Source organism: Onychostruthus taczanowskii, unplaced genomic scaffold (genome assembly GCF_017590055.1).
Source record: "Onychostruthus taczanowskii isolate IOZ18803 unplaced genomic scaffold, ASM1759005v1 scaffold55, whole genome shotgun sequence".
In the NCBI taxonomy this organism is placed as follows: domain Eukaryota; kingdom Metazoa; phylum Chordata; class Aves; order Passeriformes; family Passeridae; genus Onychostruthus; species Onychostruthus taczanowskii.
In genome coordinates, this window is record NW_024503124.1 from 853,205 (window position 1) to 880,343 (window position 27,139).

The 27,139-nt window shown below is 45.4% G+C and overlaps 1 protein-coding gene across 3 annotated transcripts in view; it reads right to left on the minus strand.

Annotated features, from left to right (window-relative positions):
• PLCB4 (phospholipase C beta 4) overlaps nt 1-27,139 on the minus strand; it is a 186,483-nt gene that overhangs the window by 76,093 nt on the left and 83,251 nt on the right. For all 3 annotated transcript variants that reach the window (XM_041417199.1, XM_041417200.1, XM_041417198.1), the window contains exons 3-6: nt 8,635-8,735; nt 6,746-6,826; nt 6,385-6,444; nt 5,056-5,199 (exon numbers count right to left, since the gene is read on the minus strand). In XM_041417199.1, the coding sequence (XP_041273133.1) occupies nt 5,056-5,199; nt 6,385-6,444; nt 6,746-6,826; nt 8,635-8,718 (369 nt within the window). In that variant the 5' untranslated portion in view covers nt 8,719-8,735. The remainder of the gene's footprint in view (nt 1-5,055; nt 5,200-6,384; nt 6,445-6,745; nt 6,827-8,634; nt 8,736-27,139) is intronic.

Consider the following 27,139-nt stretch of genomic DNA (forward strand, 5'->3'; position numbering starts at 1 on the left):
GGCAGGGTTAAAAAGGACAAAAATTATGAAAGGTTAAAAGCACCACAGCCTACAGCTCATGAAATCCCAGACAAGGCCACACATGGCTTATTGACCGATGGGGTCAGTATTGCCAGACCTGTCGAGATTTCACCTTCCCTTTTGCACTGCAGTTGCACTCCACTTATTGCAGGCATCAGGAAAGCCAGGGAGGCACTGCCCTCTGATTTTGGGGTTCGGGGTCTGGGACTGCCTGCCAAGGGCTCCATGGGCTGAAGGCTCAGGAAGCCCGCAGAGAATTGTTTCCCTCCTCTGCCCAGGACACAGGTGGGCTGGCAGGAATCCCTGGACTTGCCCTCAGCCAGCAGATGTCCCCACTCCCTCAGTGCAAACATCTCACAGCTCCTTTCTGCTCCAGGAAAATCACCCAGGCAGCCAGAGCAAGGAGAGCTGAGGAGTGACAGCGGCAAACCTCCCCCTGCCCTGCCCCAGCGCAGCACTGATTTCTGCCGTGTGAAAACACTGCCACGACTTCCACAGACATAAAAGGGATCCTTCTGACCTTCAGCTATTCCAGCAGGAAAGCTGGGGCTCACAGGCTCCCTACTGGAGCTGCCCAATGTGCCCAGACTGCTGCCACTCCAACCGAGCTTCCTGCCCTGGAGAGGCTTTTCCAGGGAGGGGTCTGCTCTGAAAGGAGCTGGAAGAGCCACTTTGGCTGCTCGTGTGTGCAAACTCCGAGAAACACAGTGGAAATCAGCCTCCTGGCTGTGGAGAACCAGGGCTAAATCTGCCAATTTACTGATCATTCCACAGTGGCACAGCCAAGAACGTACATGGAAAGGGAGAAAAGCACATGCAACGCACCAACAGTTAACTGCAGGCTGGGGTATGGAGATTTCTCTAGAGAACATGGAATAACATACAGAATAACACACACAGGTAAGCTGTGGCCATATATTTGAGGCAGTCATGAGTTGGGAATGTTTATCACATGGGCTGTGAGACATAAGCCACATACTTCCACAGTGGGACACAGAGAACAGCTGGAGGCTTCTAGAGATCTGCTCAAGAGTGGTTTGCAGGTTCCTTGAAAAGCTTTGCTTTGAAACATGAAAACAAACAAAGCTTTGGGAAAAAAAGAACTTTCCTGTAATGTATTTGTGGAATATTCCCATGGGAATCTTCCACTGATGAGCCATTTGCCCTCTAAACAATATGATTTGGGCAAATGTTTAAGGGGGAAAAAACAATCAAGGTCAATTGGGCTGGGCTGGATGGGCAACCTGGTCTTGTGGAAGGTGATCCTGCCCATGGTAGGGCAGCTGGAACTGGACAGTTTTTAATGTCCCTTCCCACCCTAACTGTTCTATGATTCTGTGCAACAGATTTTTTTTGTAAATCAAGGAGTTTGATTAGTAGAAACACCAACAAAAGCAATCAACCTGAAGTGCTTTGTCTGATCAGAACCATTTTAAACTGAAAAAAAAAAATCCCATCCCAACTGAGAAGCTGAGTTTAGGAATGCCAAAATGAAATGTTTTGAGCTGCATTGACTTCCATGCCATGAATATTGTTAGCTGTGTGATAAAGCCTGCATTTACCTCCATGTTGTTAGTCAGTGTGTGAGTAATGAAGCATTTTAGTCCATTCTGTTCATTCTGGTGCCTCACAGGTTAGGCCACCAAAGTGTGAATCACTGTCTCAGTGACACACAGGTAGAATACACCACCTTCTATCAAATCCAACAAAAGGTGTAAAACCAGTGTAAAAGGTTGCTCCACTCTGCTTCCCACCCTGTCTCCCCCATGGCTGTTCCCATCCTGGACACACTGCCAGAGGAATGCACCAGCACTTCCCAAAGCCACATTGTCCCACACGGGTGGGAGCTTTGCCTCTAACCATGACTTTAACATGAAGGCTCTTCCCTGAATTGAGTTAGGAGTGTTCACTGAACTCCTCTGCCCCCAGGGCATGGGGAACAGTACGTTCAAGCAGAAGGGCAAAATCTCTGAGGTGGGGAGATGGTCCTTTCCAAGGAAACAGCTGGAGCTGGGACAGAACAACCACCAGGGCAAATCCACTGATATGCAGTAATATTAAGAAATGTTAAAGAAGCTGACTTAGGTTAGCCTTTAAAGCTGACTCCTTCGTGCATTGCCAGAGTGGGTGAGCAAAGAAGACAAGAAGTCCAGATTTTGGGTGGCTGAAGCACAAGAGCTTTACTGGACCAACGGATAGGCAGCCCATGTGCCAAGGGCTGAGGCCTGACACCAGCACTACATCACCTCTGCCCCAAGGAAATTCATCCCCAAATTCTCACTGGCCTTTTCAACTGGCCTAGACTGAGGAAAACACATTATCCAGTTACTGGGGCACAGAAAGTCCATCTGGGAAGCAAAAAAGAAAAATACACACATATGCTCTCATCTCTAATATACGTGTGTGTATGTGTGTGTTAATTTTAGCTCAGGATAATTTATATAACCTGATTTAATCAGGATTCCAAACATCAGGTTTTAAATTCCATCTTTTACAGTCACTCTCTAGTACCACAGTGGAGCTGTTTTAGGAGTGGACCATGACAGCTGCTTGCAATCAGAGTACACCCAATTTTGTGGCTGTTTTAAGAGTGGAAATGAAAACCAATTTCTCAGCTGAAAACACCAATAAAATTTAAGTAGATAGAATGTAAATACCAGAGCTGGAGCTTGGAGACAAGTGGAGAGATAATAAACACACTCTTGTTGCTGGAGCAGCTACACTTGGAGCCCAGCAATGCCTTGGGCAGCCCTGCTGAGCACCAGGGGCACAGGTGAGGACAGGTGGGATGGGCCCCGAGGGAGGGTCCAGCACTGCCCAGGGACCCTCAGTGCCCCAGGGACTGTCCTCCTCTGCCACCCTGTGCCAGGGACCTGGCAGAACCTGCTCCTTGCACAGACAGGCTGAAGGTGCCAGGAATTTCCACCAATTTCCTTTGTTAGCCAGCCTCATTCTAACCCAGCCTTCAGGGAGTAACAACTGCTTCTTTTCCAACTGCAAATTATCACCTACAGAAGACTTTCTGGGCAGAAGGGTTCTGAGCTTTTGTGCTTGGATCTGCCACTCAGTTCCCTCATTCTAAAGTATCCCAAGCAGGGGCAGACCAAGGCTCTGCTCCTCACAGCAGTGGGGGGACAGCAGAGGTTTCTTACACACATTTACAATGTAAGAAACCACAGGTTTCTTACACACATTTACAACCCTCACACATATCTGGGCAGCTTAAGCTTCAGTCATTGCCCCTTCCCCTCCAAACTCTTGCCTCTGTCATTTCAAAGGAGGGGCTTTGAGCCTGGATTAATTTGAGGCCTATTTTAAGCTGCAGTTAGCAGCTGCACAGCTACTTAATGCCATGCAAAGGCTTGCTTCTTCTGGAGGGGATTTACTGTGTCCCACAGGAAAGATGTTCTCTCCTGAGCACAACAGGAAGAATCAAGCAGGAGCACTTGTATGTGCAGACAACTCCTAGAAAATTCCATTTTAGCGCAGAAGTACAGTAGCAAGTTAATGTATTTACCATATAACAAAGGTCAACACAGTACAGCCAAATTCCCCTGCAAAGCTAACTTAGAAAGCTCTGCATTGATTTCTTTGGCTTGATCTGCTCTCTGCTCTCCCTCGTGCCTCAAACATATCACATCAGATGAGGTGGATCATCACTGCTGACAGCTGTGGATGTGTATTTTGGTGGAAAGGCTCCCAGATGCAGGACTCTGACTTGCACGGGCTGCTCAGAGCCTGCCCACTGCAGCATGACACACCACTTCTGTAAGGCCTGGCTGTTAATGAGCACCACATCTTCTCCACAGCATAATTAGCTCATCTCTTGTGACAGCCTCTGTAAAGGGCCAGCATTCTCACAAACCAATTAGTCTAATACAGGTTATTGAGCTCTGAGGTGCCTGAGAAACTTAGCTGCAGCTGCTTTCAGAATAAATCAGAGTATGAAAGTGAATGCTGCCAACACCTCCTTTGCTTTGCTTCTTTTTTCAAATGCTTTCAAAACATAACTCTGACACGTTATTTCCCTTAAAGCCTGCTGAAAATACACACAGCAAAATCAATTTCGTGTACCCATGTAAGTTCTACCAGTGTTTCTCCTACAAAGGAGTTTACTCAGCTTTGCCAGTGCTTCCAAAGGTATGGATCCGAAGCAATGAGAAATAAAGCAGGTCTGACAAGGGATTTAGTGATGTTGCATTCAGCAAACAGTTTTAAAAGAGGGGATTTACCAGGTGTGTGATACTGATCACTATTTAATATTTATCTCACAGGCAGAACAGATTACAGTCCTAAGTACCCATAACACATACAGCCAGAGAAGAAAAGCAAAGAGTGTGTATTTTAAGCCCCCATGAATGGCTGGTTCCCAGCTAGCAGTGTTCTGTCAGCACTCTGAGCAGGTTTCTCAGGGCAGCTTACAGCTGGGCACCAGGGCAGTGGAGGCAGGGCTTGCCTGAGAGCTGCAGTGTCCAGCTCTCAGGAAGGATGACGTGTCAAAAAGCACCATTGTTTCCTTAGGGCTGCTCCACGTCCACGGGAAGCAGAAGGAGCCTGGCTGCACCGGGATCTCCGTAACTGCACAGAGTTTCCTTTCCTGCTTTTGTTTTTTTTAAATAATATGAACCACACAATAGAATTGGGTTACCAGAACAGAATTTTGAAGGGCTGAGCTCCACACCCACCAGGAGAATGGCAGCAATTGCACTTCCCTTCAGCATCCCTGCCACAGACCCACAGCACCACCATCTCAGTCTGCTGAGCCAGCCCCAGCCAGGGGCACTGACAGCTCAGGGAATGCCCTGTGCCATTCACAAGGGTCTCAGTGGTTAATTCTGATAACCCACTGTGCATGCCCAGGCTGGCAGAACCACTGACATGCTCCACAGGGATGTTTGCTGTCCTCTGGAAGAGTGGGGCAGCACACACTAACCCAGCTACTTCAGTCAGCCACGCAGGCAGGCTTAGGAAAAACCACTGAGCACTGCTGATGAGCCCTGCTTTCAACTCCCACACTGTTTAACTGTGAAGTACCTTGGCTATTTCTGTGGTTTCTGCTACCATGAAAGTGAAGCTGATGTTCACCAGATCTGTGCCACTGCAAACACACACTATCCGTCCTTCCAACTCGTTTTCTGATTTTCCAACAGCCTCGAGTGCAGTTAGTATTTTGGGATCCTGTGAAACAGAATAAAGAACTCGTTACATTTGCAACCCTTCTGTTATGCAAGGCACCACGGTAAAAATGCATTTACACCTTTAAACCTTTGCCAGTCATCTTAAATGAGTGCTTTCACTCAGAAACATTGTGTGCAAACCTGAAAAAACAACACATTCTAACAGTTAGGAACATGATTGTGAGAACTCATCTTTTCATCACGAAGAAGAAAAATTCATCACTGCAAGGACTGAGCCAGAGGATCAGTACTAATCTCTAAGCTAATGACTCCAATCCAGTTAAGGCCATAGCTGCTGAAGTCACGATCTCTGTGGCTCCCTGGTGCTCCTCAGTGATGTGTCACACGAGCTGCTGTCCCTGCTGCTGGGGTTCCATGGGCACGTTTTTCCAAGGCAGAGCTGAAGGCTGAAGCACACTGGTGTGGCTGTGAGCCTGGGGCTGTCTGCATCACCACATCTTTGCCCCTTCTGCGGGGCAGAGATCTCAGTCTGCAGACTCCCAAGAGCATTTCTAAAGGGGAGTTACCAACACAAAACCACTTTGCATGTGAAAGTGGAAATGCAGGGCTCACAAGAAACCTCCTGAACTGAAGGCCTGCTGGCAGGAGAGGCACAGCTCAGTGCAGAAAACCCTGCATATTCCTTCTGAACACTACTGAGCATATTTCCAAAGGCTTGGGGTTCTCCAGAACTCCTAGCTAGTACTTTTCTGCTGAAACTCTTAAAAAAGGCAGACTGTGACCAGCTGCCCTCTCTGACCACCTAAATGCATAAAGAGGGATGCAAATAAATCTTTCTACAGTTTATGCCAATGGAGAGAGAAGATAAAAGAAATTCAAACAGATCGAAACAAAATGAATGGAAAATGAAACATGTTTTTTCAGATCCCTAAACAAGCATCACAATAAACTGTTACAAGATGATTAAAATCTCCTGACATGTGCTCTTAGTGTCTGTTCAGCTTTCAGAGCATCCTGAACCCTGCAGTACATCAGAAAGGCCAGATGACTGAACCTGCCCACTGCAATCACAACAAATCACTGCAAAACTTCAGATCTGAAGCTATGATTGCAAAATAAAAGCTGGGTTACTGGTATTATTAAAAGAAATGAATGCCATCCTGCATTTTACCTTCAGTCTAAATATTGCTTGTTTAAATGACAGTATAAAGTGAGTACAGAGTACCTTTGGTACAGCTCCAAAACGAACACTGTTGATCAGGGAGCATTCTAATACCTGTCCCTCCTGAAAGGACAAAAAGGAGACAAGTTCAAAGGTCTGCTGAGACATGGTTCCACTGGGAATTTCAGCAAAAATAAACAGTGAGCTTTACTGGCAAACTCTATTAATGAGCACTAAGCAGCATATTTCCCTTTCATATCAGCTGATTCCCTCTTACATGCTTCACTTCTGTCAATTCTAAAAAGAATAGGATGAAGACTAATTTAGTAAATAAACTAACACAGTGTTCTAGATTTTTAAAAAGCAGAATATACATAAAGTGCAATAACATATAATACACATTCCTGACATAATTGCAATATACCTTTCCTTCACTTTTCCAGCTCAGAAAAAAACCAAATTCATCCACTTGGAAGAGACAGTTGCTCTCAAAGACAAAAGATTCCTATAGAAAAGAAAATACAGACCACTATTTTAGTCAGTTTGACAAATATCAATTATTTATCATTTGAAAATAAAGGATTGTTCTGTTTCTTCCCAAAGACCCTCCTGCAGAATTTGCTGTTCCCAAAAAAACAGAAACAAGGCAGGCAGGCTTTTAAAAAAGAGATCACTTTTAATGATTTGTCTTATTGTGGACACTTGAGGCACTGGAATGCACATAATTAATATTTTCCTACCTCATTGCAACTAAATGACAATGTTTTATTTAATAGAAGCAGTGATTCTTACCTAATAAAAAAACTTAATGAAACGGAACTTCAAGAAATTTATTGAAAATTAAGTGCTTTAAGGTAAAAAAATACATAATTTGCCAATGATATCTTGAGGATCAAATGGCCACACTTCCTTTTAACGTGCAGAATTTGGGAAGCACTTTTCTGTTGCATGCTGTGAGAGCTTTGCAGCCAGAGTGACTGACAAGCAGAGCTTGAAGGATATTGATCTGTAGAAGAAATCAGGAAAGAATGCCATTCCAGAGAGACTGGGCAAGGCAAAAAATCAGATTAGCTGAATTTCAAAAGAGATTTCCTCCACACACCTCCAGCCTCAATTAGAGCATCATAAATTAAGCTGAAATTCAGGAAAAGGGCGTGCGGAATCAATCACTTCTTCAAGAAAAAGAGGATCCAGAACTTCCTGGCTTCCTTAATTGGACAGCAAGGAGAATTTGTGGGAAGAGCCCTCAGTGAGGAAACAAAGCAGGCTCCCAGGTGTGCTGCAGAAAGCCTGGAACCAACTGCAGCAGCTTGGAGCAGGAGGGGCTGACGGGATGGGCGATGTTCTGGGGAAAGCAGGACCCCCTTTCTGGGCCTCACTCCTCTCCTCACAGGCTGTGTCTGCAGCAGGGTCTGCTGAAGGGAAAGAAAGCTTTTTTTCCCCATCCCCACCACTATCTATTTCATTTATCTGGCCCCAAATCTGGAAACACAGGGTAAACCAACTATCCCTATCCTGGCAGGCCTCGTGACAAAAAATACCTTTTACTTACATTTCAAAAGATAAGAAAGTACTAATATCCCTGGAGGCACTTACCTCCAACTTACAGAGATCTCCTGCTCAAACAAGATTAAAAGTACACCCTGAGAAAATTATTCTTGCCAGCATATCAATGCTGAGTATAGGGTAAACTTCTCAGCACTTTATTTCAGCTGCCTGTGTAAAATGCCCTGTTTTGCATTCCTTTAATAAATGTGGATTAAAGCACAGCTGAAAGCAGGATCATAGTAATCATATTTCAGATAGATTTTCTAAAGTAGATAAAACCACTCCAGTTCTCAAATGATGCATTTGAATCAGAAAATGAATGTTCTGTGTTCTCTTCCTTTCCCTTATAATAGGCAGGTCCTCAGTTTATATATCCAAAAAAAAAGCAATATTCTCCCTCCCTCCATTTGATAGATATTAAAAAAATTGAAGGATTCACTTTGCTTAATAATGTGCTTTATGAATCTGCAAAGATGAGAGTTTTATACACATTACAGATATTTTGATCCAATTCTCCTTTTCTCTTCCTCAGGGCTTATGTCAAATCAGAGGGATTAAATATATTTTAAAGCCGTTTCTTTTAAAAGCAAAAAAAACTCTACCTAGCAATAAAGTGTGTTGGTATTGCCTCCCCACAGATATTTCTGCGGGTATTACCAGAAAAAATTAAAGTTTCTTTGTGTACAATGAAAGCAAAACATGAAATATTCTGGCACTTCTGCATATTTAAAAGAGAATAGCAAATGAAAAGCAACTGGGTCTTACCTCTTCGTATCTATCAAACACAGCTCCATCTTGCATAAAAGAGGGAACTGGCTTCTGCCAGTTAAATTCATAAGGTTTTGCCATGATTACAGAAGAAAAACCTGAAATGGAATGGAAAAGCATAGTTCAGTTACTGTCCTTCAAAAGGAGTATTTCAAAGGCCAAGCAGGAACAAAAGTCACTTTTAGATTTTTCTTCCATACAGAAGTACTGAAGAGTCACAGTGCATCTCCAAATCAGGAGCTTTCCTCCTAAGAATAATTTTGTTTCATATCTTTAAAATGGAAAATACTTGTAAAATGTGTGTATGAATTTAATTATTTGAAAAACACTTGCACTGTAACTTCTAGAGTACAGTAAGGCTGGGATTAACCTAGCTCTAGGTGACCAATTACCACAACCTGTAATGCAGACAAATGCTTCTTATTTTACTGGAAAACACCAGATGCTACAGAGACAGAATGAATTTTTTCTTAACATCCCAAACTGTATGCTACAGAGGCAAAATACATTTTTCTGTTTCAAATTTCATTAATGTTAAATAAATTCCTGGGTGTTTTCAGCCGTATTTTATCCATAACTCAAGATGTTAATAATATACACGTCAAAAATCATAGGGAAAAATACTGTTTAGAGCTAGAGGCCATTAAATAAAGCTAGGTAGTTTGATGGTGCACTTCTGCAAGAGAACAAATGCGAGCAGAATTGTTAATTTAGAATAAAACCCAGAAGTCATATTGTATGGACATTACAATAAAGACAGCAAATTATCCAGTAACCTTTGCAATGACTTCCAGGTTCCACTGGATGGGGAAGAAAACGCCCCACCTAATCACTCTGCAATTTAATTTCAGCTCTTGTCATCTCGAGTGGTTGCTCCTGCTTCCTGATGCCAGGCAGGACAGCCAGCACCCTGGGCACCTTCATTCCCTGGAGCAGAGGGACTGGGAATGCCCTTGGCAGCAGCAAGGCCAGGGAAGCTGAGTGCTGTGAGAGGGGACACAGAGGGGACAGCAGGGCAGGGCCCCCCTGAGCCCAGCCTGTGCTCTCATGGAGGGGACAGCAGGAGCGGGCACCCCTGAGCCCAGCCTGGGCTCTCATGGAGGGGACAGCAGGAGCGGGCACCCCTGAGCCCAGCCTGGGCTCTCATGGAGGGGACAGCAGGAGCGGGCACCCCTGAGCCCAGCCTGGGCTCTCATGGAGGGGACAGCAGGAGCGGGCACCCCTGAGCCCAGCCTGGGCTCTCATGGAGGGGACAGCAGGACAGGGCACCCTGAGCCCAGCCTGTCCTGTCATAGGACCTTTTATACTGGTGCTGAATCCCACACAAGCCCAGATTTAAAAGTTCTGCAGGTGCTCTGAACTCCGTATAAGGCACATCCTGATGCTCCCTCCACAGCTGGCACCCTGACACCTGGATGTGAGGAGTGCTTGAGCACACACTGGACTCTCAGAAACACTCAGCACCTTGACAGCACACACGGGCACCTGGTGAGCTGGCTGAGCCCTCCATGCAGCCCCAGAAACACAGCTCTGGAACAGCCTCCTGCACAGAGTCCTCTCCTCGCCCTGGTACTCACACAGTGGGATGAGCCCCGTACTTCATCGCTCAGACACTGAACAGAAGGAAGGAGCTCCCCACTTTGGAGGAGCTGCACAGAGTCCTCTCCTCGCCCTGGTACTTACACTGTCTGATGAGCCCTGTACTTCATCACTCACACACTGAACAGAAGGAAGGAGCTCCCCACTTTGGAGGAGCTGCACAGAGTCCTCTCCTCCCCCTGGTAGTCACACTGTTTGATGAGCTCTGTACTTCATCACTCACACACTGAACAGAAGGAAGGAGCTCCCCACTTTGGGCTGCAATGTGCATTTCTCAAACCCTGCCGCCAGCCCGAGTCCTCTCCATGTTTCCTGCTGCCTCTCTGAAGTCTGGGTCGGGACCAGGAGCAGCAATCCAGCCCCACCCCCTGTCACAGAACCAGGATTCCAGCGCTCCATCCCGCTTGCATGACCTGGGTTTAGCGGCAGAGAACACCTGCCTGCTCACAGGGCATCCACAAGACCTTCTGTCCCAGGGACTCCGGCTCCCCAGTCCCTTCCCCAGCACTCTCACGGGTCACTTCAGTTCACGGGGACTCTGGCTCCAGCGTCTGCCACCTCCCCAGTCCCTTCCCCAGCACTCTCACGGGTCACTTCAGTTCACAGATGAACGGAGACAGATGAAGTGTGAGGGAAAGGCAGCTCGAGTCCATGCAGCAAGGAGGTGCAGGAATTGTAACAAACAACATTTTTAAGCCTTATGCGTTGGCAGCTGTGCAGAAGGTGAGGAAAATTCTCTCTGCCTTTAGAAAAGCTCTTTTCAGTCTCTCACATTTCTCACACTCCTCTCAAAAATCCATTTTTTCCTTAACCCTGTTAGCTTTTAAGATCACCAAACTAAAATACAAAACATTCCCCTGTCACTCTTAGGACCTCTGTTCATCATTGTTTTTAGCAGCTCTAAGAGAGTGAAAAACAACACCAATCCCAACCAGCAAACCCGGACAAACACGACACTGTAGCATTCATATGGCTGCAAATATACGCATGCATATATCCTCACTATGATGAGAATCAAGAATCACCCTCTTTAGAGAGATTAAATAACAATGAAATGTGCGAAGATTCAACTGGGAGACATAGAAGGTTAAGGAGCTAAATTTAAAGGCAGCAGAATTTTAATTTGAAAACTTTTATACCACCTTTAAAAACTGAAATCAAATCTTCTTACTGACTTAAGAGTTCTCAAAGTACAACAACTGCTCTGAAAAACTAAATTTAAAGGCAGCAAAATTTTAATTTGAAAACTTTTATACCGCCTTTAAAAACTGAAATCAAATCTTACTGACTTAAGAGTTCTCAAAGTACAACAACTGCTCTGAATACATACCATTCACAAACGCAGAAAGAACACTCGCAGAAGTACACCTCAGGAGTTAATAAATGACTACAGGGCAGAGGCAGGTGAAGTGCAGTTAAATGCCTCTTGCAGTATCTCCATTTCTCCAGCACTGATTCGTGCCTGAAGGCATGACTGGGATGGCATGAAATTCACCTGGAGTACCCAAAGAGCCAGGACACAAAATTAACCATATTCAGAAGAGCATTAATTAACACAAACGTCTTCCTCTTCTGTAAGCTTGGCTGTACTAAGCTAAATCTGGGGCGTGTGGGCTGTAAATCCTGGGTTTTTTCATCCTCTGACCAAAAGAAGGACAAGGTGCGGCTGAACAGGAGGAGGAAAGGATTCTGTTAATACGAAGGAGACAAATGTTTGGGGAAAGAGGTGATATTCTAAACTAACCCACAGGGCTGGCTAGCATGATGGATAGGATACTCCTTGGAGCCCATAAACATCCTGTCAGCGCTGAGACACCGCTGGAAAGGACAGCAGAGCTGCTCAGAGCTGACCCCCCCGGTCTCAAACACAGAAAGACCATTTCCGCACTTAGCCCCCAGTATCCTAACAGGACCTGTAGATTTTTTTTTAGTCAATATTATTTTTGCTTCTGGAATGAATCCCTGTTTGCTGAGTGACAGGTGAGGAGGCTCCACGCTCTGTGTGTGCCATTTCACCACTTACCTCTTGGAATTGCACCCCCTAAACTTGCCCCAGTTACTGTCTGGGTGGGTTTCAAGTGCAGCACCCACCCAGCACTATGCTCAGTTTAGTAATCTTGCCCAGGAATAGATGTTTTCCTTCAAGGAAGCAATTTAAAAAACCCAAAAAACAAATCTATTTCCTATTTCCAGTCACCCCAGGACATCCCCCCACCTTGCAGTATATATAACCTTCACCATCACTCCTGTTTGGTAAACAAGATTCTTCATTACACTGACAACCAGATCTGGATCAGCAGACTTCTCTAACTTTTGGGGGATTTTTTATGGAGTTCATCCCAGTCCAGCAAGTCTCCCTGCAGAGCTGTGGACTACAATGAAAATCCAGCTGTCCATGACCAAACAGGCAGTGCAGCACTGAAATTCTTATAAATGCTCCTTCATTTTTGAATGAGGCTTTGAAGTACTTTCATATTCAAATACTGTAAGTGTTTCTAGAAACTTGAAGAAAAGTCAGAATTCGTGTCAAACTCATTTGGTCATAAAGGTACAGACATTAACATAAGCAAAATGCAGAGACAGGGAAAATGAAGAAAAGCAAAATGCAGTTTCACGTCTTTTAAACATGAAACCTTGGTTTCTATCTAGAACTTAAAATGCAGAGTAAGTTTTAAGAAAATAAAAGCCACTATAGTGTGAATCCTATGTAAAAAGTACCAGGGCAACACTGCTGAACTTCTGCAGTGCCCACACTATACTATAAGACAATTCCAAGATTTCCCAGCTCTCCAAGCTGTTCCACAGACAAATTTCGCTGGGTTTTTTTCCCCCTTTTGTTCAAGATTAATTTTTCAGCAGGCTGTTTTTAAGCACATTATTCCCACAGCTAAGGCAAGGAACTGAAAGCAGTTCTCCCCAAAACAAGGTCCAGGAGCACCAGCAGCCACCCAGCGCCGCTCTCCATTTCCATTCCTCCCGTTTTCCATTCCACTGGAATTGCTGCAGTTCAGGGGCAGCTGAGGGCTCAGACCACCACAAGAGGAGCCTGTTCTGAGCTGCCCTGCGAGCATTGCCCCAGCTCAGTGAGGCTGCCCATGCCAGCTCACAGTGAGTACCTGCTCCTGGTCCTCCTTCAGGTCCCAGCTGTGCCTCATCACCCCCTCTGATGACAGCCACTCTATCTAACAAGCGGAATTCCTAGGATAAAACACAGGACTCAAGCATCACCCCCAGCTTCCTCCCTTTTTTTTCTTTTTGTCCTAATGGCTTCCTAGTTGTCCATATCTAGAGTTTTTCCCCAGCCTTGCTATTCATTTGAAAACTCTCATTTTTTGACATAAGTGCTGATCACCCATCCTTTTTGAGGGGACAGCACTTGCCCGTATGAGAAGTTAATGGTGTAGAAAGAAACATGCTGGTTTTGTAAATAAACTTATTCTGGTATATTTCCAACTCCATTCTGAAAATTAGAAACACATTTAAATCAAGCCATTATGGAAGGCTTCTCCAATGATTCATTCAGGTCTAATTCCTCACAAACTTCTAAATTACAGACACTTCTAGGCCCAAGAAGGTAAATTATTTATCTGCTTAGCAGCAAAACAGAGCCACTGGAGCAGAGTTTCCCTTTTGAATTGATCACCAAAGTCATCTGCACTCATCACACACTGGGATCAGCCCTTGTGTGATCAGCCACCATTGCAAACCAGCTTTACCAGTTTCACTTGCTGACCAAAATGAGCCTTCAGATAGATGTCACTTGAAATGCCTAGAAAAACAAAAATAAAGCTGCAATTGCAACACCAAAGTGTTCAAAGAAAGGTAACATTTTATTGTTTTCAAAATAACTCCTAAAGCAACAAGAGAATCTATACGTACTCCTAGAAGAAATTATTACTTGAATAGTGAGCTAAAATGCAGAACTATCAGAACTGGATGTTACTAAAAACTTAAGTGTTAAAAACCAATAAACCAGGCATAGAAAACAACAAACTTCATGGAATTAGTAAAGTTGTATTTACTATTCTTTCCTTCTGGTGACAGCAAATTTGGTGTTCATATTCTCGATTTTGTAACAGCAAAGGTGGGAGGAAAAGGGAAAGGCACAGATCTCCCCAAGGGATTATTTCAGAGGGAAAATGCTCATAATGCTGTGAACTGTACAGAGGATTTAGCAATCGGACTCCTCAAAAGACTGTAAATGACAATTGATATTCATTTATACATATTATTCATATGCATCCAACAGTAACACTTTGCTTTAGATCTGTCAAGTGAGCTTCATTTCATGAGAGCATGTGATCAGGAACCACTCCCCAGAACCCTCCCTGTTTTGTCTCATTCCAATAACACCAACCATGCAAAATATTAAGTTGTCTAAAAACGTGGAAGATGCTTCATTTTTACCTTTAGTCATGCAGAAGTCTTAGAGGTGCTGAAGATTTATTTAGTATAATATCAAGTGTCCCATTTCCTGGAAGCCATCTCATCCCCAGGTAGTAATAGAGAGCAAATTGGACTTTGATGGAAACAATGGCTTGTGTAATCGCTGCCAAGATCCTTTCTGAGCTGCTATAGCATGTGATGGATGTATACAGTGTGTCTGGATTTAACCAGCAGTGACTTTTATCAAGTTTAATTACTTCACTCTGTGGCTTTCAGTGGAAAGCAGTGTTAAAACAAAGGCTACCTCATGGAATAATAAAACAAACAAACAAACAAACATGCAGCACTTGCAAAATATCTCAAGTATTTCCTGATTTACTGAGGCTCAGAGTCTCTCTTTACAGTTTTGTAAACTCTGACACCTTGCATCACTACAGCAGCAAATTACAGCCTAAAGGAATAGGATTTGTAAGATTTATTAAAAAAAGTTTTCAATATGGTGTTTGGGCAATTAATACCATGCTTAATTTCTACTGTTGTTTAATCTGTTGCTGACAGGTAACTCATCTTAAGTCAGTGAGTAGTGTTTCTCACTTTTAGGTGTACAAAGTGTTTGTGCAAATTATTTGAATTCAAATCATGGGCGATTTTGACATTTAGAACTTCAGTTTCTTCTTTTTAGCTTCATTCTTGAGCTTTGTGCTCTAAAAGATCTCAAGCAGAAGTGGTTCCTGTACTTTAATGTGATAGGAAGACAGGAATAAATGTTTGAAATTAAAATTCTAAGAAGGGTTCAGGTGGGAGCACAGATAAACACCAAACAGCCACAAGCAAGCATCACTCCAATTACAAATGCAGGACTTCAGGAAGGGATACAAGGACGTAGAACAACTGCAAGATCCTAAGGCTGACTTATTACCTACAAATACCATGAAAACAAACTTCCAAACTGCATTAATATCAACAGTCTTTCCTTTTTAAGTGCAAGGAGAAGTTTTGGAAAGAACACCATGTAGTACCTCGAACAAAAATAAAACAAGCTAAACTGTCAGCTGCTCTGTGAGCACATCCTGAGGACACAGTTGCCTGTTTCCAAACCCTGACACAGGCCCAGACTTTGTATTAATAAAATGCAATGAAAGGTCAAGATCATATTTTTGTAATAACTTCTAAATCCCTGCGTGTTTGAAATAATCCCTCCTATGGTCAGGTACTTTAGTTCAAACCAAACTTTAATAAAGTTTGGATATGATTCATTAGGAACTTTTTCAAAATATACAGACAAATGAAAAACTAATAAGCTGTGAGGAACATAGACGTTACTTTAAAATCTAAAATTAGGAAAGTGACATTATAATTTGGTGGTTTTCTGGATGATTTCTGAGAAAACAAGAGTGACCCACATTGCTGGCTTAAAATTTCAGACAAAGCTAAGGTGATCTTTGGCAATTGTTCCAGCAGTCTAAAATGCATTAACACCAAAAAGCTGCATTCATGATTTGACAGCTGGCACTGTGTTAAAAGCAGGTATTTGTTGGAAGTTTAAACTAATTACAAATGTCTTGGTACCCTGGATAGAGCCTAGGAACTACAGTAACCATGGAAATGCACAGGGCATTTTAAGATTGTCATTATGCAGTTTAACCCATGGCATCAGCAAGATTTTGGTATCTATCTTAGAAGATGCAATGCTGCTGAGATTCCATCTCAGCACCCACCTTCCACCCTAGAGACAGAGATTCCTTTCCTTCCCTTTCCCTTTCCCTTCCCCTTCCCCTTCCCTTTCCCTTCCCCTTTCCCCCAGAGTCACATCTCAAAGGCAGGGGACTGCAGGCAGGGCATTACCAGCGTGTTGGAATTTACCAAAATTGGGAATTACCCGCTGTCCTTCTGCCAGGCCAGCAGTGACTCCAAGCCCTGGGCAGGAGAGATTTGAGGTGCAGCTTTTTTACCTGCTCCCTTCTGTGGCAGGCCAGGCTGGAGTAAGAGCAGCAGCAGAGCTGTGAGCTGCCCTTGCTGGAGCGTGGCTGGAGCAGACTGCAGCTCCCCATGGAGATTTCAGTTGGCTGGTTTCATTTTATTTTTCTGCCAAGATTTCAAGTTCACATCACAGAAAAAGAAAATCTCCCGGTCCGTATGAGGAAAAGAAACTACATGGGGCTCACAGCGTGTGCTTCAATACTCATGTGCAAAAAGCAGATCTGGGAATCACAATGGCATTTAATGGATGGGGAAAAATAATACTAACTTCCTGGCCTGAGCCCTGTTGTAGAGGTTCAACTCGTTTGTTTTTCTCACCCCTCAGCAGTCACTCTGCCTGTTGTATGCAAAACCAGCACTCCTCATCAATTGCTCAGGAAAAACACATTCCCTTTGGGGTAGGAGGAGCTGAAGGATGCAGGCTGCAGCTGGGGGTGAGCCAGACAGCTCTGGAGTCCCGGATGGACATTTTGCTATTTCCCATTTTCCTTCCTCCCTCTAAAGAATGAGGCTAGCAAGACTTGTCTGAATTACAGGATTAGCTGTGCTAAGCACCCCTTTCACGACCAGTAACACCCAGTGCTAACTCATTAACAAAGTGGGCATTTTGCTGAAGATGAGATTGCCCTGGCTCTAAACACAGGGCATCACAACTAGGCAAGGCTAAAAATAAACTGCTGCCCAAAATTTGGAAATCCAGAAGCCCACTTTCCAGCAGGATAAACACAGACAGCCACGTTGGAGATTATCACTTACTTAGTTCCTCAGTTCCATAGAGAAGCAAGAGGAAAAGCAATTGGTTCTGAACTTTTAGTTATTTACAGATAGCCACGTTGGAGATACACTAGATTATCAGTTATATCTTCAATTCCATAGAGAAGCAAGAGGAAAAGCAATTGGTTCTGAACTTTTAGTTATTATTCCTTCGTTATGGTAGGTAGGTGGCAGAGTAAGCATTTCTTGTCAATCTGTTTTAGCCACGTTTCTTTTTAAACAGTTGTTGTGCCACTGCTCAGAAGCTCAGAAAACAATAGGAAAGATTGTGCAGAAAATGTGGCCAAGGATAAAGGAAAAATAAGCCAAATCCTTTAGCTGGTAAGCTCATAGTTAACCACAAGCAGGAAATGGGAATGCATAAAAACATGGCATCAGAGTCTCTCTCACTAATCCCTGCCTCGGAGAACCTGTGCAATCTGCATATTGATTTCTACTAATCAAATATTAAAGCAGCTCTCTTGACACGGTGCTCTGGTGCCTGTCCCTGCAGTGGCCACCGGACTGACAGCAGCTGCTCTGAGGGGAGAAGGGAGGCTGCCTGCTCAGGACGTGATGTGACAGAGCAGTCACAGTGCTAACACAGTCACTACTGAGCACTCAGCTGCTTGCATGGCATCAGAACAGCACCCTCACATGTCACTCTGAATATGAGTGTATGGCTTGTTGAAGAAATGGGGCAAAAGCAGGCGTGTCAGCTGGTAAAGAAGGGGTGGGAGCGTGCTCCGAGCCACCAACCTCTCTGAATTTCCTGCTGGATGCATTTGGCCCCTTCAGCTATTCATAATATAGATATGGAATTTCTGAAGGAAAGGCATCTCAGTTTTTGATTGCTCCAAGTGGATGATTTGACAGAGTATTCCTCAAGGGATAAAAATAAAAGTGTTGGTATGTAACCTATTTGTCCAGTATGGAGACAGAAAGGAGGGCCAGCCTGCCAGTCAGGAGTGCTGGTATGGCCTGCTGGCCCACACAGCCCCTCTGGAACCCTGCTCTGACAGCTCCTAATGAACAGCAACATCTACAGCATGCTGACAAACCCCATTTATTCCCATTTTTCTGGACCAGCTGGCGACACCAGAGTCAGAGGACTCAATTTCTCTGAATTCCTAACTTCAGGATGTAATTTCAGTGTCAAGCAGCAGGAAAAGAGAATGGGAGCTGACCCCACTCCGAGCTCCTCCTCCTCATCATCACCATCACTGTTCTTTTTGCCGACCCCCCTTGTGCTGAGGAGGAAAGGGACACAGCACAGAGGACAGCTCTGCCCTCACAGGCCCGTGGGGAACACACCGCTGTTTTTTCTTGCCACCTGCTGCTGTGACCCCCCTTGTGCTGAGGAGGAAAGGGACACAGCACAGAGGACAGCTCTGCCCTCACGGGCCTGTGGGGAACACACCAAAACAGGCAGGGAGAGGAGCAGCACCTTCTCCTCCCTCCCTGGAAAGGTGAGAGCACACACACCATGAGGACATCCCTGACTCCAGACAACCATCAGGGTGGAGAGAAGTGGGGAAAGAGCTTCAGAACTGAAAAGAGGAGAAAGGAACTAACAACAGGAAAAGCTACAGGAAGCAAGGATGGGGTGTCTGGCACTGATGTGGGCTGAGGCAGCATGACAAAGTGCCGGAGATGGCCACGCTTTCACCATGCTAGAAAAGAACAGCAGATAGTTTGGGAAAGCTGAAGTGGAAATTATTTGGGATAGCACAGGCAAGGCTATTTTTAGAGCTTATTCCAAGTATGAAGCTGGTTACTGCAGTATGGCTGGAAAGGAAGGAACTGGGTGGAATACACACTATGAAAGACCAGAAGAAAAACAATGCTGGTGCCTGTGTGGGGGGTGAAAGAGAGAGAAGTGGCAGGAACACTGCCAGCATTCCAGGCTAGGGCAGAGGGGGTCAGTCACTCACTGTGGCAGCTCAGGAGGGGATGGCAGGGCTCCTGGAGGGGAGCAGCTCAGTACTGCCCCACGCTGCAGACAGACCAGCAGGTGAATGGGGAAGAAGCTGGGAAGGTGAAAGAACTGAATCTAGATGTGAGGGCGGAGGTCAAAGACAGAGCAGTCTGTTTGGCACCCATCAAATGCAGTGGGAATCAGCGGATATAACCAGTTACATCGTAAAAATTGATGAAGGGACCCTTGCAGAGACAGAGAGAAAATGTTTTGCCATTTGCACTGGCTGGATGAACTGAAGTGGTCTCAAGTGGTGCTCAGCTCCGGCTGCCACCAGCCACTCTGGCCTCCTACAGCTCAGAAACAAGTGGCACACAGGCTCAGCAAAGGCACAGCCCATCAAAACAAAGAGTAGTGGCACACCCAAAGCACAGCAAACTCCGTAGAAAGTGAGAAGGTCTAAAACCAGCTTTGTCTTCACCACTGTCAAGCATTTCCAGCATAATAATTACCATTGCAAAGAATAAAAACTTGAGCCCAGCAGGCTTTTCCCATAAGAAGACTGGTCAGCTAGTTCAGACTGCTTTTTTTTCCTGTCACATACCTATTAAATGCTTCAGACTGTTTAATGTGATAAAAATGTCTAGACTGGTTTTTGACTGAAAGCTTAAGGAAGAGTGTTCTTTGCCCTTGGCTAGCAAACCCCTTGTAAGCACAATAATGTGAATGCTGTCCTTCTGCAGCCCACACTTTCTGCATACATCCATAAATCCATTCCAGGAATCTTCAGAAATCTTGAGATCTGATAGAGCAGCCCAGGGAAATGTGAAGCGTATAGGTGCAATACAGCATATATGTAAATATAGTGTTTCTTTGCAAGGAAAAATCTGCAGTTTATAATCAAAGTACAGGCATTGCTGAGGAGAAGAAGATGACAGCATGTCTCACAACCCAGTTAACAAAGTCCACCGAAAAAAACCCCAAAAATATTCTGCTGAAATTGATGAAGAGCAAACCACTCTGCAGGAGCAGGCAGTAGAGCTGAGGCAAGGAATCCCGACGGGCACATTAGGAAAAGCATTGCCACATGTGAGTCAGTGCCTTCAGTGCTTCGTGGTCCCGAGCTGCCCTCAGTCTCCACAGCTGTTTATTTTTGTGTAACAAAACTTCTAACACAATCACCATCACTCTAAACTTAGATGTAAGCACACAGTTGGTGCCAAAAATACCTCTGGCAGCGGAATTACCCAGCTCATCTGGCCCAGGCCCTGCAGCCCTGTGTGCCCAGGGGCTCTCAGCGTGCATCTGTGCAGCGGGCTGTGCTCAAGGACAGGTGCATCTGATCCTTGTCAGCACGGCTGCCTGCAAGATCAGCTGCACACCATGGAAAAAGGCCCAGAAGAAACACTGTCCCTGCACACCGCTCCCCGTGGCCAGCTCCCGTAGGAACAGGAGTTGCCAAAGGAATTCATGGACGTGATGTGACGGGAACATCACCCTGGCCCGGTCACAGCTGGATTGTCAAACCACGTATCACAGCCCCACTTCCCACCTTCCTATTTGTACCCTATTTGTTCCCAAAGCACTCCTAACATCCTGAGGGTAATTTTTTTGTTTAAATGCTCTTAATCCCTCTCCAAGGCTCTAATTCACTCTTGTTTTTGGGATCGGACCATAAAGTGCACTGTCAGTCAAAGGAGTTGGAAAAAAAAGCAACAGAAGACACTGCAGGAAAACAGCACAGGGCTTGGGAATATCCATGGGAAGGTTGTTTTAAGGGAGGAAAATGGCAGTTTTTCCACATCAAAAAACCAGGGGCAAAAGGATGTGTACAGCAGAGGTATGGACCCACCACTGAGCCAGAAATTAGTTTCCATTCTCCTGAGCAAGTCAGAATATTCCCCTCTGTTAAAAGCAAGAATGTGTTTTTTCAGCATCACCAGAGAAGATGATTTTATTGGTTTTGGAGCACTTGGATACTATACAACTACACTGTACACTGGAGAACAGACCAAGCAAGATGTCACTGTCCAAAATGAATCTTTTGTGAAATAACTACGTGTGCAAATTGAAAGCTTGCACCGGGGAGGTTGCACACTGTGGGTTTGCTGTTTGCTTGCTTGCGTAAATATTAATATAAGGTTTAGCTCATCAATCAGTCTTTCCTTTGGTCAGCACACTGTCCTGCAGGGTTGGTTCCTGTACAGTCCACGTCCATGTCAGAGGGTGCTCTGCACAGTCATGGCGTGGCTGAACTAAATCCCTCCTTTGCTCCATTTCTGCTTGTCTTTGGGCATCTGAGTGAAATGGCACCTGGAGGGAAAAGGGACCAGACCCAGGTGGCGTTTCTCCTGCCATCCCCAGGAACACTGAGAGTGGTCTGCAAGCGTTTTAGGCTGAGCAGCTGGCAGCAGCCTCCTGAAGGCAGGCAACCAGGCTGTGCTTACTGACACACCGGGTTGTTGGCAAGGCTTTTTTGGATGGGAGATAAAAGCAGCACGGGGAAGGGAGAGGCTACTGCTTCTCCTGAAACAAAGCGGCTGGCACAAAAACAGCAATCACAGATTTCATGAATAAAGTAACCAAGCTTTCCCTTCCTGGGCTGTATGTCTGCTGTCTTCTCAAAAATCTCAATCGCATGGGCTCGTTAAGGGTTAATGAACAACACTGCTCATTGCTGTGTGCAACTAACAGCCCAAAGATGTGCGTGTGAGAAGGTGTGAGCTAACAGCGCTCCTGATGAAGGGCAGGGATTAGCTCTGTCCCCAGGACAGCCGTGTGCCCAGGCTGGTACCAGGGACTGCTGGGGGCCATCCCTGGGCAGGGCAGCCAGAGCCACCCCCCAAGAGACCCCACACAAACAGCACTGAGTGAGAGCCAGCAGAACGGAGCCGGGAAAGGAGCAACCCAATCCCTGTCAGCAGAAGAGCAGCCCGCAGCCCTGCTCCCATCGCTGCCAGCCCCAGTGACCCCATCCCAGCGGGTCACAGCCGGCACCGCGGAGAGCTCTTGTTCCCTTCTGTGCCTTTGTGCGGTGCCCAGGTCACCCAGGAGCCACAGCGGCAAGGACACGCTGCAGCGCACAGAGCCGAGAGCAGCCAATTCCAGGTGGCAGCAAATTGCATCTCGCACGCACTGATGGCAAAGGCCACCGGGGTTTTGAACGCTGCCCGACTTTGAGAATCATTTCTCTCACCTTTGATACTCTGCAGCCCGTTGTGCCAGGGCTCTTGGTCTAATCTCCCAGTCCTAAAGCAAGTTTGCCACTTCTTAAATTTTACAACGTGCTGAAAACTTGGCTTTAAGACCTGGTTACAAAGCCATCCAGGAACTTGCTTAATGTAATTTTAAAAAGCAAACCCACAGCCAACAGGTACCATAAGCTGAAACATTTTCAAGAGCCTATTTGTTTATTAATAAATCCAATGATTTGTTAAGAAATCGGACACAAAGAAACAGCAGAACTATTAAGCAGAATGAAGATGGAAAAAATTTACTCTTTGTTTTTGAAGCTGTGGTTAAACAAGCACCTGATCTTAAAGTTCAGGATGGCAATACTAGAAAATCAGGCTGAATACAAGATCCTGCAGGTGCTGGATGTGATAAGAAGGGAAACCCTGCTTTTCCTTGGAAATCCAAATTCACACATAAGATAAGGAGGAATAAGTTACTCAGGCAAACCTTTCTGTGGCTGAACTATCAGATCTAGGAAACAAAGGCTGCTCTTTCCAAGCTGTGTTAGGGACAGTAGTCCATTACAATTAAAGAAATCAAACTTCCTCTTGCTTTCACACCCGGTCCTGACAGGCACAAGATAACATTATCTCTATCCTAACCTGCCTTTCTCAGTTGTGGCTGTGTTTTGGAGTAGAAATACAAAGCCAGGAAAGAAACCAGGTTGATACGCTGAGATAAAACCTCCAAAGCTAACAGAAAGGCACAGCTGTAGGTACGAGCTCCCTGAACCCCTCTGTGCCACCAGCTGAACTTAAGCTCCATCAGCAATCCCACCAGCAACACCACACTGCAGAGCAAAGCCACCCACTGCAGTCAAACCTGCAGCTGCAGCCAAGGCATGCCCACACAGACCTGCTTTACCAGTGTATTCAATCTTGTTTACAAAAATATTCTCAAAAAACCCATGTGCTACATCTTTAAAGTTTCAGTTAATGTTTTAAACAAGAAAAAAATGTATAAAAATTAAGGTGTTTTTTTTTTTTTTGTTTGGTTTGTTTTTCATACACGGGTATTAACAGACTTCCCTTTTTTCCTGCATCAAAAGTACAGAGAACGTGATGCCTCCATCCACCCTTCTGCTCACACACAGACATCCTCTGGCATGACCAAAGGGATGCTTCCAGCAGAACGAGGCGGTCCCTGAGTGCCCACACTGGCCCAGGAGCAGCTGCAGGTGAGGCCCCAGCTGGCAGCAGGGAAGCAGCAGCTCAGGATGCTCTACCCAGCCTCCATTGGGCACACTGACAGCGCGCAGAGGTGGGAGCCAGCCCCGAGCGGGCTGTGCTGCCTGCTTCACAGCCAGGCTGCTCCCAGCTGGTTCCCAGTGCTGCAGGGGTGCTGGATTTCTGCCCATGACGGTGGGTAGGGCAGCTGTACCTCCTGCTGCAGCCCTCCTGGGAGCGCTGCTCTGCAGGGCATCCCCAGCACCCAGAGCAGGCTGGCTGAGAGCCTTCCAACACCGTCAGAGATGGTTCTAGGCTGCACTGGTATTCTCCAGAACTCTGCAGTAGCATTTGATTTCTTCAGAAGAACAGCCTGCAGGTACTGAAACCTCCATAAACCCCTCTGTAGGAGCAGTGTTGCTCTAATACCGATTATGTGTTGTGAAAATGAGTACCTGCTCCTGTGTAACATGGCAAGACACTGAAAACACAGCTCTGTAATAGATTTCTGTCTTCCAACTATGAGCCCCCCTCCAGGCAGGTGCACTGCAAGCTAAGATTACTACAGTCAAAGCTTGGGTGAAATTCAAACCCTGGGTTTGTACTCCAGCCTTTAAAATTGAAAGTTTTATTCCACAAATCCATTCTTTAAGGATTAAGTTGTGACTGAAACTCAGGAAAGTGAAGCAAACTGAACCAGGAAAAATAGGCATTTCCCCCCACTGATTCCAACCTGTGCTCAGCTTACACACCACTGCTTAGGAAGGACCCAAGAGAACGCCATAAGCATTTGCAAGAATCTGCAAGCAGTGCTTCAGTGTAAACCATCCACTGGCCAGACTCAAGTGACCCATCTCAAGAACACCTTGAATGGCACGTCAAACCTATTTGGTTCTTACTCTGTAAAAGACATAAGCAAGCCGTGATAAATGGTGGCACTGAACACAGGAGATGGCACAAAACTGCCTTCAGGGAGGAGCCCAGTGCCTCTGTTGTGAGCAATGGGAGAGAAGTGGGATGGTGGGACACCTGGGAGATGCAAGGATGCAAGTTCCAGGCGTTCTGCTGGCAGAGAATCAGCCAGTGTGACACACACATGGTCATCACAATTTTCACGAAGTGGGATGGTGGAACACCTGGGAGATGCAAAGGATGCAAGTTCCAGGCGTTCTGCTGGCAGAGAATCAGCCAGTGTGACACACACATGGTCATCACAATTTTCACAGCTTGTTCTGTTGCTCCCAAAGCCCTTGACAGCAACTGGTTCAGCAAGAATCTTTGCATCCACCTTCCACACAGAATCACAGAACCAATTCCATTGGAAAAGATCTCTGGGATTACTGAGCCCAACGTTTGAACACCACTGTGTCAACCAGACCACGGCACTGAGTGCCACAGCCAGGCTTTAATGGAACACCTCCAGGCACGGTGACTCCACCACCTCCCTGGGCAGCCCATTCCAGGTGATGCCTCAGGCTCAGCTTTTATAAATTTCACATTCTGTGCTGCTTTAGTGTGTGGGTCTGGGCTCCATAAGAGGGGATGGAGAGCTCTGTGCACAGAGCAGGGAGACAAAACAATTCCTGCTCCAGCTGGGCCCCAAGGACAAATGATCCAAATCTCAGCCCAGGAGCACAAACCCCGTGGGCTGCAGAGAGGAAAACAAGCAGGATGGGAGTGCAGGGGCTGAGCTGGAATTGGACACTGAACTGCAATGTGCACATGGAGCAGAGCTGATCCCAGGGAGAGACCCCGGGAGCGCTCGTGCATTTTGGGGCCATTTGGGTTCATCTTGGTGCAGCCCTGGCTGGGCTCTGGTGCTGCCCAAGGTGGATCCGTGGAGGAGATCCTTTGAATCAATCCCTGCTTTATTCTTAATCCCTGCCCTCTGCTCTAGGGCAGCCTGCACAAGGCATCACAATGTCTACTCATTCTTTCTGTAAAGAAATTTCTCCTCATGTCCAAGCTGAGCCTCCCCTGGCACAGCTTGAGACACACAAACAAAACCTAGAAATGTGACTTCCTTGTCTCGGAAACATCCTTAAGAGCAGAGACAAGTAACTGCATGAAGCACACAAGACTCAGTCGCTCCTCTGGCCACTGCCTGGGCAGTGAGTGTGCAGTGCCAGGGAGCCCTGGCTGCAGGAGGGTTTGAAGCTAGCTGGAGCAGCAGTTTCTCATCAGGTCATGCACTCAGAGGCACCTGGCCTGTCTGGAGTGATACAAACCTCCTGAAGCACCAGCACAACCCTATCTTGTTCATCTTCTGCTGGAGAAGGAGGAAAAAAAGAGGTGCTTGCCAAAGCACCACTTGTTTGAGATGGCTGCAGAATGGACTCCATAGGAGACAGTTCATAGGTTAAAAGGAAAACCAGTTTTTGAAAAAATAGAGATCTAGTCAGGACAGAGGGATGCTGGATCCAGAATCACTGACCTGGGGAATCTTTGGGTTAAGATTAGCCAGTACAATTTGTCTGGCTGTGAGCATTTGGTCAGCTCTTAATTATACACCATTTCTAACAGCCTTTGCATGGTTTCAATGTAAGCACTTTAAAAACAGCAATCAGGTGCCAAACCCAAGTATGACAAGCAAAAAATTTGAAAAATGACAGAAACTACAAACCCAGAGGACATACACCTTGATGAAGAACCAGGAAGGTGATCTGGTCTAACTTTTGATTTTCCTTCCAGGGCAGTCCCACCTGCTTATTGAATTAGACTTCATGTTTATTAGCAAGGCTTCCTAAATTGCATTGCCTGTTTTGTGCAGGACGTCACCTCAAAGCATGCAGAAGCTAAAGATTCCCTTTGTGCTGCATACAACCTTGGGGGCTATTTTCTTGCACATAACAAGAGCATGCAACAGGTCCAGCTGTTGCTAACAGCAACATTAACCACCTAAAAAGGCAGAAACCAGAGCAACAGTGAGGAATACAGGTGGAATCAGCTCCAGTGAGAATACCTAAGGAAGGTTTCTGTGCATTGTGCACAACATTAGGACAGAAAGCAGGCAGAAAAATTAAAGGCAGCTTGTTTCTGACTCCTGAATAACAACTGTAACATTCTTCTGCTTCACAGCAGTGCACAGTAACAAAATCTGTGCTTAAGTCTTGTGTTATTTACTGAAAAAAAGATTGAACAGATTTCTGATGGGCAGTCAATGGCAGAAAGGGGTAAAGCAAAAAAAACAAACCTCAAAACTAAATTGGAGGGAAAATATTAGACGGCATTAATGACTTTAAAAAGACATTTTCTCCACTGAAATCTTATAATAAATGGTACAGGTCTACCTTTTCACAGACTGCTAATCTTATTTTTCATTAATATACACTGACATATAGCTAATCAGCTGCTTGAAGTTAAACTTTTTGTATGCATCTGGAGGGGCCAATCTTCTTGAATTAAAAGAGGGCTGTTTGATATTTTCACCTCAATTTACCCAGCATATTGTATATATATTCAACTG